At 28.0% G+C, this 15014-nt stretch overlaps 1 protein-coding gene across 2 annotated transcripts in view; it reads left to right on the top strand.

The window, feature by feature from the left end:
• Positions 1-2122: 2122 nt before the first annotated feature.
• Positions 2123-15014, top strand: part of LOC107457336 (glutamate rich 3) — a 38549-nt gene continuing 25657 nt past the window's right edge. Inside the window, exons 1-4 of one of the 2 annotated variants that reach the window (XM_043056551.2) lie at positions 2123-2263; positions 4692-4818; positions 8177-8270; positions 11770-11967. In XM_043056551.2, the coding sequence (XP_042912485.1) occupies positions 4781-4818; positions 8177-8270; positions 11770-11967 (330 nt within the window). In that variant the 5' untranslated portion in view covers positions 2123-2263; positions 4692-4780. The remainder of the gene's footprint in view (positions 2264-4691; positions 4819-8176; positions 8271-11769; positions 11968-15014) is intronic. The other variant, XM_071188084.1, reaches the window with a different exon arrangement.

Genomic DNA, 15014 nt, shown 5'->3' with positions numbered 1-15014 from the left:
TATATCCAAGAGAAATCTGACAGATATATCTGACTTGTCACAGATATCCATTAGATATTCAGCCTATAACATTGATATCTAAGGGGCTTCTAATAGATATGATTTGCATATAAAATATCTGGATATTTGAGAGATATCTTAGTTCTTCAAAACCTTGATTTTTCTAAAATAAATTATCTAATATAAAGAGTAAATTTATGCTTTCCATCCCATAATTTTATGAATAAATTAATTCGAACATTTCAGAACGTAAAGTAAAAATAATCTAACAATATTAGATCATTTAATTTTGCAAGACAAATTTAAATTTTTTCGATATCAATTTTTATCTAGAAATTCAATGTTTTGCAAATAATTTATAATTTATTATAAATAAAAAAAATATTCTAGAGAGATTGGGAAGTGTAGAATGCAAAGTGCTAATCATAAAAGTTATTCATATTGAAAGAAAGATTTTTCATATTAAGTAGGTTTTTATCAGTTAACAATGTTATTATTTTTTTTTTAAATAGTTGAGATTTTTAGTTAAATTTTGTGTGCAGAGTAAGCATAAATTTGGTTTTTATTTACTAAGAAATATTTTATCACAAAATCAGACAAAATTATGTAAACAATACAAGGCTAGAGAGCTATTTATGACTCTATCAATTTTATTATTGCATTACAAATTTACCTTTAGCTGAAATAATTTTTTTTTTATCAGGATTGACCATATAGCATCAGTAATAGATTTTAAATCTGCATGTATTACATACGTATTTGACTTTGTGTGTTTAGTAACAGAATATTTGTTTACGGGTAAATCTTGAGCATCATATTATAGAATTTGCTGCACCTTCACACAATAAAACAGACTTTAGTTGATTAATAATATAATTAGTAACCTAGCACAATTTTTTTAAATCGAAGTATAAGCTGAATTTTATTTTTATCTATTTATTTTAAATACTGAACAAAATGGACGTTTTAAAAAAAAAAGTTTAACAAAAGTTGTTGAATTTCCTTGCCCGGTAACCGAAAATACCGAAATTTGTAAAAAAAAAAGAAAAAAAAAATACTTTTTTAGTTTTATTATCATAATGGATTTAAAAAAAATCAAATATTAAATTTTATATTAAGATTAACTAAAAAATTTTGCTCATCAATTTATTAGGTAGTGTGAATTTAAATTAACTATTATCTTCTCAATTTATGTTAAAAAAGGTTTTTAATAAACTTTTTGTTCTTTGTTTTTCATCAAATTTCACTAACGAACACTTCGAATTCAGTTAGATTACCTATGAAAGTCCTAATGTGTTTTAAGACTTAATATTCTAAGTTTTATTCTTGTCATTTTTTTAAAATCAAATTTACGCGTAATTTCACCATTTATAAGAGTTATCTACAATTTGTAAATTATAACAGGTCGTAAGCCTAAAAAAATAAAGAAAATCAATATCATAGCATAAAAAAGTGTAAGGTTTGCCCTGTTTAGAGTGTTATCCTTGATTTCGCTATATTTGTGTAAAATAGCTTGTTATTTTTTGGGTAGCATCATAGCAAGCCCGCGAAGTCTTCCGGATTCATTTGTTTCGTTGAGAGTTAGATTGAAATAAGAACGCGTTATATTTTAAACACTACAATTATAATAATATTAGATGGTGCATATTTTCAAGCTTAAGCGTAAAAATCTGTCGGTAGTAACTCGGAAGTCATACCCTCCAAGTTATGAGGATTTTGAAAATAATTCTTTCTAGTGGTAGCGAACCAAAGTAGAAATTTTTAAGCCAAATGGATCTCTCATAAAACTTTTATCAGAACTTAAGAATCTAGCCATATGGCCTGCACTTTTATAAGTAATAGTGGACAAGTTACGCTAAAATTANTCCTTTGAGTGTTTATATGACTTTTGCTACCGTCTGAAAAGAAGATTTCTGAAACTACGGAAATTCCGTAGCAGTTGGAGGTTGGAGTGTATGGGAAGTTTTAGGATGAGTTTTAACCCCTAGCGCCATCTGTGCTTAGTTTTACATGGGTCTGTCTCTCTCGATAGCGATTGGAGGTGTGTGAATTGCATTCAGTGAGAACGGTTCCGTTCTAATCGTTGTCTAAATCAACTAGGTAGAAATAGACAGGCGGAAACATGTATTGGTTGTTATGGAAACCCACGTTGTTTATTGACAGCATATTACGAATAAATAGTCGCGCGTTTATACTTGTGTCAATGACATGTACTTATGTTTGTATTGAAGAACATTCTTATTCATTATTTGAGAACTTATAGGTTTGTAATATTGTAACTTATATTACAATATTTTGAATATATTGTTAACTATTGTGTTTATTTCACTATTCAATCTATAATATTTATTCACATTTTCTAAAATTCTTCCATAAACCTCCAACATCTACGGAATTTGTGTAGTATTTGATTTAATTCCCTGAACTTAAAGGGTTGAAAAAGTAATAAATTAATATTTTAGAATTAAAAGAATTCTATCCATCTATAGAATTAATTTTAACAGTTATATACAAGGCCAAGTTGAGAAATGGTCATGATGATCTAATTGTAGAAAAATTAGATTTGTTTTAAAAATATTTGGTAGAGTTCACTACCGATAGAATTAATATTTTCCGGAAAATTTGTCCTGCATTGTGCCCAAAAAATTAGGATGAACTTTCAATAACCTTTCCTTCTTTTTGTTTTTATCATCCTTGCTTTAGGGATATATCCATATAAGATCTGTCACACCAACTATGATTATGAAAGTGATAAATGGATTTTAATTGACAAATTTTTTAAGCAAACAACTCAATGTTTATTTGGGAGTATTTTTCCAGTTGGTCCCCTTCTATGAAGTTTCATTTTTGTTTCTCAGAGGCCGCTGCCCGGAACTGGCCAAAGCTAGGTGATTATTTTGCCACAGATTGCAATACGAAAATCTTCTTGCTTTTATTTCTGCTTAAAATGTAGTTTGAAGTATTGTTTCATTTTTGTAATAACTTCAGTTTCCTATGTTTATATACCCCCCAACATTTGCGATTTTTGCAAAATCATTTTTCTAGTGGTAGTTAACTGTAGCAGAAGTTTTTAAATTTAACAAAACTTTTAAGAAGCTTAAATTAAGAACTTAAATATTTGTCTATTGACTCTTTTATGTATTTATTTAAATTGTTTTCAAGTTGCAGACTAAGTTCAGGGATTATTCTCTTACGTTATTTGTTACGCCAACTACAATTGCAACAGCACCAAATTGATTTTATTTAAACTTGCAATTTAAAAAAAATCTGTAGAAGTTTCCCTAAGGATGGCTACAAGGTATAATGTTAAGAGCGCTTTAATTCTCACTTGGGCCGGATCACGCTATTGGTCGAAAATGACATCACTGTTTGGGGGAAGGGAGATGGTGGCTGTTGGCTGGTGTTTGTATGAGTTTGGCGACAAATTTCGTATGCACCCTTGCTCGCTCGGAATTTATTTATTGCTTGCAAATGTTTACTTAATATTATGTCGTCGTTAGGGTGGGGAGATAGGTAAATGTCCACTTCAGCATTTCAGACAATATTTATGTTTTAATTGATTTAAATTCGTCAAAGCTAAAAGCAATGAAAATAATGAAAATGTTTTTACAAATATAAGATGGTATAGTAATATTACAAATAAGTTTTTTTTTCTCGTTTGTTTGTTTTTCCATAAGAATTATCTTTTGCAGTTATGAAGTAACAAAAATTGAAATAAACATAAGCTCAAATTTACTCATGCATCGCAATTTAGTTGTGTTATGAATAATTTTAAAAACTTCATAATCAAGCAACACGTAAATTTAGTTTGAAGTAATGATCAAAATTCTGGGCTACTCTCCCCCCCCCCTGCATTTCTAGAACAGCCCCAGTTGCTAATGACGTAAAAGCAGTATAGCTTAATTTCACTTACTTAGATTCTAATAAAAAATTAACCACAAAACTGTGCAAAATGTGAATATTGTCTTTATTACTCAACATTAATACCACGTGTAAATAGAGCACATTTGAAAACTAAATATAAAATCTGTCGCCAAATCAAGATCTGTCGCCAAATCAAGATCTGTCGCCAAAATACTATGCAATACACAGTATATCCCTTCCCCAAACAGTGATGTCATTTTCGACCAATAGCGTGATCCGGCCCAAGTGAGAATTAATTGCTTGTATAATGTTTGAGTTGAGCCCCTTTTGTGATGTTTCTTTTAGTATTTCATGGGCTACTGGCCAAATGTTGCCAAAATTTGGTGATTATTATCCTGCAGATCGCAATTGGGCAGTCTCCCCCAAAGTTCTTTTAATTTTAATTTGTTGTATTACTGGTTCATTATTTTTGCCTTAATTAAGAAAAATATTTTCTGAAACTACTGAAATTCTATAGTAGTTGAAGAGTATGTGTTTAGTTTAACAGGGTCACATTCAACTATTATGCTCTGAAAAATACAATGAATCTAACATTCTAATTTAACAGCTTGATACTATTTAACACATTTCTAGAAGTAGTTTACTGTATAGAAGTGCTAGTATTTGAAGAGATTAAATAGTTCATTTTGTGAAATAGTTTTTGCTAACTTTTCATGTAGGTTAAGCATTTTTATTTTTCTAAAGTTATTAATATGTTCTTATCAACCTTTTTTACAATGGTAAAACGTTTAACTTAATTCTCTCTTTTTTTTCTGTTTTAATATTAGATTTATTGATGCTTATCCAGTTCAAAGGAAAACTAAATAAATTTTGGTTTTCTAATGGTTAAATTGATGAGTTGTGTTAGCTGGCAGAAATGTGGACAATTGCTGCAGCCAACAAAAGATTACAAGGGTAAGGGCTTTTTCTTTTTTTCTAAATAAAAAATACTATTATGATTGTTCATTATTATAATTTAAGAGAAAAGATTTATACATGAACATTCTGTTTAGAAGCTAAGTATTTTCTTTTCTTTTTTAATATATTGGGCAAATCAGGCAAGGTTGGATACTTTACATTTATAATTTTATTGAAAATTTCAGAGTATATTCTTTATGTGAAACTATTCAACTCATCTTTTTTTCACAAATTTTTTTTTTCTCAACATTTTGGAGTATTGGAATTGTAGGGTGACCTGGGGTACCAAATTCCTGATCAAAAAACGCAAACATCTATTTTGTGAAAAAACTATTCAAAATAGAATTTTAATATTTACTGGAAGTTTGAGGNAAATCATTTCTTTAATTATAATACATTTTTAATGTCTTCTATTTTTTAAAGCATTGAATATTTTTGGTGCAGCATCATAGAAGATTTTGCCTTTACAAGGTATTTGTCCATCTTACATTAACACATAAAAAGTTTGAACGTCTTACATGAAGAAACCTAACCTACGGTAAACATGTGGTTGCAGAGAAATGTGTTCTGAAAGGGGTTCTGTTCTGTTGTTCGAAAAGGTTTTGAACAATACTGGTAAATAGGGAAGCCAGATAAGGGGGCAGATGTTGAAAATAATGAAAGATCCAGGAAAAGTGAAACAAATTTTATTCTAAATGGCACAATTCTAAGCTTTTTTCGAAAATGCCAGATAAGGGGGCAGATGTTGAAAATAATGAAAGATCCAGGAAAAGTGAAACGGATTTTATTCTAAATGGCATAATTCTAAGCTTTTTTCGAAAATGCGAGAAATTCGCGAATTTTTAAATTGATTTATAGAATGCGCGAATTTCTCGCGGTAATCATTTTTTAATGCGAGAAAAGAAAAAAATATGCGAGATTCTCGCGTTCTCGCGCTGTAGTGAAAACACTGGGAGTATTGAAATTGTAGATCCTCTAGAGTCTTGAGAAACATGCATTCTTTTTACATGTGATGTTACTTTTTTTTTATGAGTGAACAAAAGCACTCACTATTATTTTGAGTTCTACTTTTTCCACACTAACAATACATGAGCACCTTCAGAAGACTTTAACATCAAAGATCATTCAAAATTTTTTGAAATAGAACAATTTCAACCTTCAATCTCTACTTATACCAACAGTGAACCACAAAGGTATATATTTCTGTGAAAGCATACTAATCAGTAGTACCTAAAAAGATCTGTATGCATATAGTGTGCAATTGGAGTAACATTAAAATTGACCTTAAAGTAGCAAGAAATGGAAATTTCTCCCAACTTTTAAGGTCCTTCTTAAAAACTAGACAAGTACGCTGGAAAAGAAGCCTTAAATAAATATAGCAGAAATAAAATCAATTCAGAGATGTATAGTTACTGATCCAACTTTTATATAATATGATCCTAAACCTTGAGGTCTTTACTTGTGTAACTGAATACAAAAGCAATTATGGGAAATCTATAAATTGTTTTAAGAAATATTATTTGGCCTATTATGCATATCTGAAATTAACGTTTACACCTTCCCTCGAGGTGAGCTTTTGTTGTTATTTAGAATATACTGATGCGAGAAGGAAAATGTGAAACTTATTGCAATTTAGGCTAGCAATATAATGTTTGTGATCTAATTTTTTATACTGAGTTGAAAGAAATCACAACCAAGTCAATATATTTAATAGTTCAGAAGGTATTTAAGTTCCTTGTAAAAAAAAAGATTAAATTTTGACTCATACATATTTATATGTCTAACATTGCTATCCAGGCAAGTGTGGTACTGATTTCAATGTATTTTTTAAACAATTTATTGAACCTCTTCAGTTCACTAACAGTCTACAGGTTATAAATACAGTTATGTTCATTTTTGCACCTACTTACATAAAGCTTTTCTTAATTTTACACTGTCTAACTGTTAACATCATTGTATTATATTTGACTGTAAGTATCATTGTATAACATTAAGGTTTTTTTGACCCATCCTCAAACCAAATAAATACGAGACATAACCAAAATCTGCCCTTTGATCAATTGTTATTTTTTATTTGACTTATAAATAGAAATTAAGAAAAATCACTTAAAAAAAAAAATTTGAGCTTTTGCAATGTTTTTGTTTTGAACTGAACAGGCGCTGAGTATAGACTGGAATAACTTAGTCTTTCTTTTATCTCCTTAATAAATAAGTTTTCGAATATGAATAGAATAAGTATATATATGTATTATTAAAAATAGAATTTGAGAAATTTTTTATTTTATAAAATTATTAATGGATGGGTTAAAATATTTTGTTAGTAGTTATATTTTAATGCCACTAAATAATAATTTAAATATCAAAATTCATTAAAGATCAAACCATGTATAAATACTGAATAATATGAAATTAATATTATAAATTTTATTTAATAAAACATGATAGATTAATTATTTTATTCACATTAATTATTGAAATCACTGCCAAACTAATTCTAAATACATAGGTTAAAGAGCAATTCAAACAACTATTAAAAGAATTGTTAAATAAACACTTGTTTTGTAGGTTGTTAATTTAAAATAGCAAATAAAAATAAATAAAACAGATAACAACATATTTCTCTGACCCTAATATTATGTTTTTATTTCTAGTCAAAGAAGGAAATAATTTAAGAGCCTTTTATAATTACCAGTATGAGAAGTCGGTACTACATTAAAATTAAACTTATTCTTTATTTTAATTAATTATTTTCGTATGAAAGTTTTCTTTGAAACTGAAATTGTTTCTTTTGAATTAAAATTTAAACTTAAAAAGTGTTAATTTATTTTAAAAAAACCCCAAAAAGCCCTAATAAAACCTGCCTGGATTGGTTTTTTAAAACTATGATATCATTTAATTTTTAGTATAATTATACGAAATTCAGCTCTAATTAATACTCTGTATTCCACTCAATAAATTCTGCAATTGGAGATTTATTAAGTGATAAACTGTCAATGAAACCTTTTGATAACATTGATACTAAGTTCCTCCTAATGACTGAAAATGAGTTTTACACTATGCCTCTGAAAACTTGATTGATGAATGTGAGAAAAAGGGGGGAAATGGGATGTTAAAAAGTTCAAGCTCACAAGGTTTTTAAAAAAACTAATTTATTTGTTAAAATCGAATCAAAGCTGTAAAGATGTTTATTATTCTTTTAAACTTTCTCATTGAGGCAGTTTCAAAGCTGTAATCTATTAACTTTAAAATTTTGCTATCTTCCATTATTACTATACTATACTTTAATTTTTTACTATATTTAGATTTTAAATTGCTTTTAAGACAAAATGCGAACTATTTTTCAATAATTTTTCAGACCGTTGGGATCATATAATGGCTTGACAGATATTCATTTAGCTCATTATTTTTCTAGTCCAGCAAAGTTATCGCATCTCAAGGAAGCAAATTTGGTAATGCGTTTGTGTTTTTTTATTTATTTGTCTGTATATATATTATTATTGTTAGTGAGAAAATAATCTTAATATATATATGAAATTATCTCACTCATCCTTGGGCTAAAAATGTAACTATACTTACTTTGGTAGAAAAGGTTTAATAACATGTTACAATATAAAACTGTGTCCTGAAAAATCAGAAAAGGAGTTTTTCTCCTTAAATGCTATCTTTAATGCACTTCTTTATGAATTTGTTTTTATTTTTATAGGTTTGAATCAGTAATACCTTAAATTAATCCTTTGACATATTTATTTTCTTTTGTACATTGCTTTGGCAAAATCCTAATTATTGCAACTGACTGAGCAAAAGCTGTTATAGAATTTTTTCAATTTTATTTCAGAATTTTATCTTCCTATTTATTTATCAGAATGTATTTATTTATTTACATAAAAGTTAAATACAGTGAAGTTTGACAATGGGGAAATGGCATATATATGAATATATACACACAGACTTGGCTCTTAGTTTAACTATTTTAAAGGGACCAGGAATAATTTTCCATGAATAATGTGCATTCTTAAATAGAATTTGTGAAAAATTTATATTTTGTAAACTTTTTCCACTCTTGTAAACTTGGGACTATCAATTTATTTTGTAAGAAATAAGCACATTTATATTTTTAGTGCACAAAGTCTACTCTAATAAAAGAATTGAATAGAATAACCAGAATAAAATAGTATAAGAATAAAATCAATTGAAAAAAAAAATTAATTGCTTCAATCATGGTCTTGTTTAACTTTTTCCTGTTTTTTGAGCATATTGTTAGAGCCATCTTCCTTATTGAATGAAATGATATAACTTCTTAAGACATCAGTGGCAGTAGTTACATCTGTATAAGAAAACAGTAATGACTCATATATTGTTTCATTTTCAACTTCAAAGTCATTTTCATTAACAATATCTTCAAAATTTTTTTGATCTAAATCAGTTGTTAAAATATATTCATCACAACTGAAGAAATAGAAATCATTAAACTTTTTCTTTTCTTCATTAACCCTAGTACAACTAAATTTGTTTCCTCACTCAGAAAATCTCCTTGCTGAGATAAAAAGGTTTAAAAACGAAATTCTATGCTGTGAAGAATTTCATCTTTAAACAGGAACTCAGTCATTAAATAATGATTTTTGTACTGTGAAAGAAATGAAACTGTAACTTATTGTTTCAAAATAAAGACTGTCCTTAAGTTAAGGGCTGTTCAACAGAGACTCACTTGAGTGTGTTCTGTGTATATAAATAAGGCAGACTTTATGTATTGTAGCATGAAGGGTGCATGAAGTATGTCTTATGTATACACACAGTTGACTTATATATACATTCAGAAAACAGAACTGTTTTCTGATATTATCACTGGAAGCCCATGCTGTAGAGCATAAAAAGCATGTGACTTTATTGTTTACTACCTATTTGTATAATAATAATAATACATATATGCATGTAGTGTTCCACAAAATTATAGCCTCACTGCATTTTTTTAGTATTTATGCAAATTAAAATAAACTTTGAAAATGCATTTACTTTTAAAGCAGAAAGATATTAGAATTGCCTACTGCTATTGTTTTGTATTTATTTCAAAATGAAATTTAAGAAATTATTTAACTATGAGAAAATGGAAAATGCATTGGCAAAATAATACAACCTTACAGATAGTTAATTTTTTAAAAAAAGAAATTAATTTTGTAAAACTGCAATTTTTAGAAGTAGTTATTGTACATTTGAATCTTTTATGAAAATGACACAAGCTGAGGGAAAAGAAATCGGTGACTGAGCATTTCACTTGAAGGGAAAAAACAATTTTATATATTTTACATTAATGAATAATAAATTCATTAATTTAAAAATAAGAAGGAAAAAGATAAATAAGAATTTTAAATTCAAACTAAAGCTTTCAAATTGCAGCATATATTTAGTTTCTTAAAATGGTATCAAAAGCAAATGTGAAAAATATATATCTATGTAAACCCCTTTAAAAAAGGATTTAAAAGCTTAAAAAAGAATCCAAAGTTTTCAATGAAAATATTTAGGAAAGAAAATGTATCTGCATTAAATTTTTAACTGCATCTTATTTCCTCTAAATTGTTGAAAAGGCTTGAATATGCTTGAATAGACCAGTATAAGAGTCTCTGAGTCTAAACAGCATTTTAAACGACGACTTCATATAATGTAGTATAATTGTTTTAAATGCTTTTAGAAATTTGTGTTGCATATCAAAATGAATCCTTTCCAATATATTTAAATAATTTTATAAATCTTATGAAGTTCACAGTTCTTTGTTTAGAAGATTTTTGTTGAAAAGTCCTCTAATATTCATGGATAACAATGCACAAAACTTCAGTACCCAATAAGGTTAAATGCTATTAAACTAAAGAGATAGACCACTCAACTACAAAATCTATTTGTATTATTCTTAAACTCTGTCCTCAACTCTTTTGGACATTTTTGCTTGTCCAGTTTCTGAGCTAATTCCTCTCTGCAAATCCATTCCAGATATTTGAAATACCTTACAGAGAGAAAATAAAATTTAATTCTGGTAATTGTATGTCTATTTGCTATTTAATCTTTTGTCAGAACCAGTGTTATATAGAATTGGAGTCATAATAAAACGTAAAATCATATTTATTTGAAATTTTTGACTGTCTGATAGTAGTGTTAGTCATAAATGTTTATCTTGTGTGAAAATTCAGAATGATTGAAGTAATTTAGAATTATTTTTGTTTATTGTCTCCATAGTGCCTAAAATATTCTATATATTGCCCAATTTTTTGGTAAAATTTTACATAAAAGCAAAAAGCTCTTATGCTACTTTCTATTCTATAACAAAGGGCTTTATTTAACCCATTTGTAATGAATATTAGTCGAGACTGTGCAACACTATAGAAATCATATTCAGAGTTTCAGAATGTTTTTTTGCCTTCGAATGTTAATTTTTGTCTTCGAAGCATCGCGCAAGTGCCAAAATCAAGGAAAAGAGATGATTATCTAACCAATAGTTTAGTGTAACGTTTTTTAAGCAATTTGTTGATTCCAAGATTCAGAGAAAAAATTCCATTTGCCAATTGTGCAATTTAATCTCCCATACTTCCTTAAATCGCACCCTTCATGTGCTTTTCCCATTCCACCATCTTTCTGATTTTAACTCAAGGAGCAAATCCACTCTAACAGACATATTAGAGTGAAAATGAGACAATCAAAAAAATGTCAGAAAATGCACAAACAACATGAAAAAAGGAAAACTTAGATAAAGTTTGTGCAAGCTTTGTTGAAAAGAAATGTTTTTTGATCTGTTAGGAAAAATGTACGAATTTTCTTAAAAGAGTAACGTAAAATTTGGGATAATTTAACATTATCAGCATAGGCAATTTTCATGGACCAGCAGAAAATAATGTAGAAATAATGTACAAAATGGAGGACGTAAAATTGGAGTTCCAGTGTATATAGATATTGATTTCCTTTCAGATCACTGAAGATGGTGCTATCATTCCAAAACAAACATACAAAGTAGAGACCCTGAAGCACGAGAGAAAAAAACATCTTTATGACTTTCTAGCTCGAAATATCATACAAAATGCTGCTCTTGATGAAAGCTGTTGTAATAAAAAACTTTTCAACTACCTAGAAGATATTTCGAAGATGCAATTAGTTGAGAATACTAAAGTAAGCTTAATTTTTCAGACTAAAACACTTTGTACAACAATGAATATTTCATATTTTAATTATAATTTTCAGTGTTTTCATCATAGAAAAAAAATGGGTGAGAATTTCTCACCCTTTCTCAGAAACAAGGTGAGATTACAAAAAGTTAAGTGAGATTTCTAAAAACTAAAAAAACACAAAAACTCTTGAAAAAAAAATCATTTCTTTAATTATAATACATTTTTAACGTCTTCTTTTTTTTAAAGCATTGAATATTTTTGGTATATCATCATAGAAGATTTTGCCTTTACAAGGTATTTGTCCACCTTACATTAGTGCATAAAAAATTTAAACGTCTTACATGAAGAAACCTTACGGTAAACAGGTGGTTGCAGAGAAATGTGTTCTGTTGTTGGAAAAGTTTCTGAACCATACTGGTAAATAGGGAAACTAGATAACGGGGCAGATGTTGAAAATAATGAAAGATCAAGGAAGAAAAAAGTGAAACGGATTTTATTCTAAATGGCGTAATTCGAAGCTTTTTCCAAAATGCGAGAAATTCGCGAATTTTGAAATTAATTTATAGAATGCGCGAATTTCTCGTGGTAATAATTTTTTAATGCGAGAAAAGAAAAAAATATGCGAGTTTCTCGCGCTGTAGTGAAAACACTATTTTTTCTATTGCTTTAAATAAAAATTGATTTTTATTTTTATTTATCTTTAATTTGTATATTTAATCAGTTATGTATCTTTTTTTCTACATTCATTTGTATTTTCCTCAAATCATTAAAGCATATATAATGTTGACTTATATTTAGCATTATTGTTTCTTACTGTGTTTGATTCTTTTTAAACATTAGAAAACCTTGATAAATTGCTCTAAAATAATCACTTATGTAGATGAAAGAGAATTCACTCTGGATTTCTCCTGTGTTGAAGCATCCAAAGGCCATCAACTTCAATATATATATATATATATATATATATTTACCTGTTCCCACTTTGAAACACTATTACTGTGGTATAGTAAAGTATCAAAGATAAGGGGGAATAATTTTTCTTTGGTCACAATCAATTAAAAAAATTATAGGGGAGGTTAAAGAAAAGCCACCAAAGGTTACATAGTTGATATAATGGGAAATCCCCTTAAACAAAAAGAAAGAAATTTCCAATGTATTGCACTAGTTATTATCTTTTATTACAGTAAGGGAGACAAGATTTAAAAAATTTGCAAAAGACAGGGACTTATCAAAAAAGTTATAAATTATCCAAATACAGTCCAACTTCAATCCATTGTTCCTGCATCATTTTCTGTATGTATTGTTTTAATTATCACATCACAAATGCTGTTCTTTTGAGGTTAATAATACCTGTTAAGGTCACTTTAGAAACAATGTACTTCCCACATTTATGGTTTAGAAGTTGTTCCAACATAAAAGCATCAAAGCTATTTCATTTTGAGAAGCAAAAGTGCAGCTTATGCTATTGATGAAGAAGAAAAGAATTTATTACAGTTTGGGCAAATTGCTTTAAACAGCAGGTATGATGTTTATGCATTAGTTTCTGAAAATGTTAAAACGTGTGGTACTGTTGGTTCAATAATCGGTTACTAAAGCTGAAGAAGTGCAAAGTAATTTCAATGAAGACAAAACAGAACCCTAACCAGTGCCAACATTTGCAGAAAAATTCGCGAAATTTGAAACAATGAGCAACATTCTGTATTCACACAAGCATACAGAAAATTAACAGCAATCTATTACAAAAGTCAAAAATTCATTTTTTTTTTGCTTAAAAGAGTGCATTCAATCCAAGATTTTCGAATATTTTTAAAAAATAAATTTGTTTATTCTTTTGTATCAGAAGTATTTCTGCATCATGTGCATTTTTTAAAATTTTTTTTTTTTATACGTATAGTAAATTTCATTTCAATTCTTGTCACCTCTTTATTGCTTTTCATATATTTTCAAATCATTACTTAATGTTTTATATTTTCATCGTTTTCATGCCTCTATCGTTTGCAATGAATGGTCTCAGAAAGGATAGATCGAAGTTCTACTGTATCTTTTTTTCTCCAACCTTTGTTGTCCCTTGACTTTTTTATATTACATACTTCCAATACATCCTCTCACCAGTTTTCTTTTACAAGCTCCTGATTTTTTTCATTACCTTAAGGACCTCTATCTAGTCCAGCCACTTTAATTTTGATTTACCATTTTTCTGTAGTTATAAAGTCTTCCTTTCATGATTTTCTTTGGCATATCTGTTTCTTTCATTTTTTCTATGTGCGCTAGTCACTGTATTCCCTCTTGTCTTGTAACTCTCATGTTCCAAGTAAATTTTCAATTTCATGATTGTGTCTTGTCCTCCACGTGCTATTTACAGCTATAGGTCTGTAGTTTCTTCTTTCTGCATTCAAATTTTCTTACTATATTTTGATCTCTATTGGAAAAGACTTATGTTTCAGATTCCTATGTAACTGTTCGTATAATTAAGGTATTGTATGCATACATCTTATATTTTCTTGAAGTAAATTTTCTTTTTAATATTTTATGATTTACACATAGTGTTTCATTTTCATTTGTATTTGTTTACTTATAATATTTGTTTATTCATACTATTTGCTTATTTATACTATATTTATTATATGTATTTCACATTTATTATTAATTTTGTTGCTTAGGTGGATAAAGTGCTGGTATCTTTCACTTTAAGTGAAAATTTTACTTTTTATTATTAATGGCTATATTCTGTATTTGTATTTGTTTCTAAGAGTTTTACATCATTGTGTACTTTGTTTTTTCCTCATTAATATTCATTTTTGTTATCCCTGAATTCTTTTGCTACTTGTATCAAACTATTTATTGTTTATGCAGAATAACTAAATCATCTGCATGTGCAAAAATTTGTGTCAAGTTTGTGAACACAGTTTCTATATGATCAATTTATGTAATAGGATGATACAAGACAATATTAAACTACAATTTTCATCACAAAATCATGGTAATATTTTTAACCATAATTTCGGGAAAAAACCCTTTCCTCTTGTGTTACGTAATATTTGTATCTTT

Source organism: Parasteatoda tepidariorum, chromosome X2 (assembly GCF_043381705.1).
Source record: "Parasteatoda tepidariorum isolate YZ-2023 chromosome X2, CAS_Ptep_4.0, whole genome shotgun sequence".
Classification (NCBI taxonomy): domain Eukaryota; kingdom Metazoa; phylum Arthropoda; class Arachnida; order Araneae; family Theridiidae; genus Parasteatoda; species Parasteatoda tepidariorum.
The sequence above is the reverse complement of the archived record's forward strand: the minus strand, read 5'-3'. Positions and strand labels throughout refer to the sequence as shown.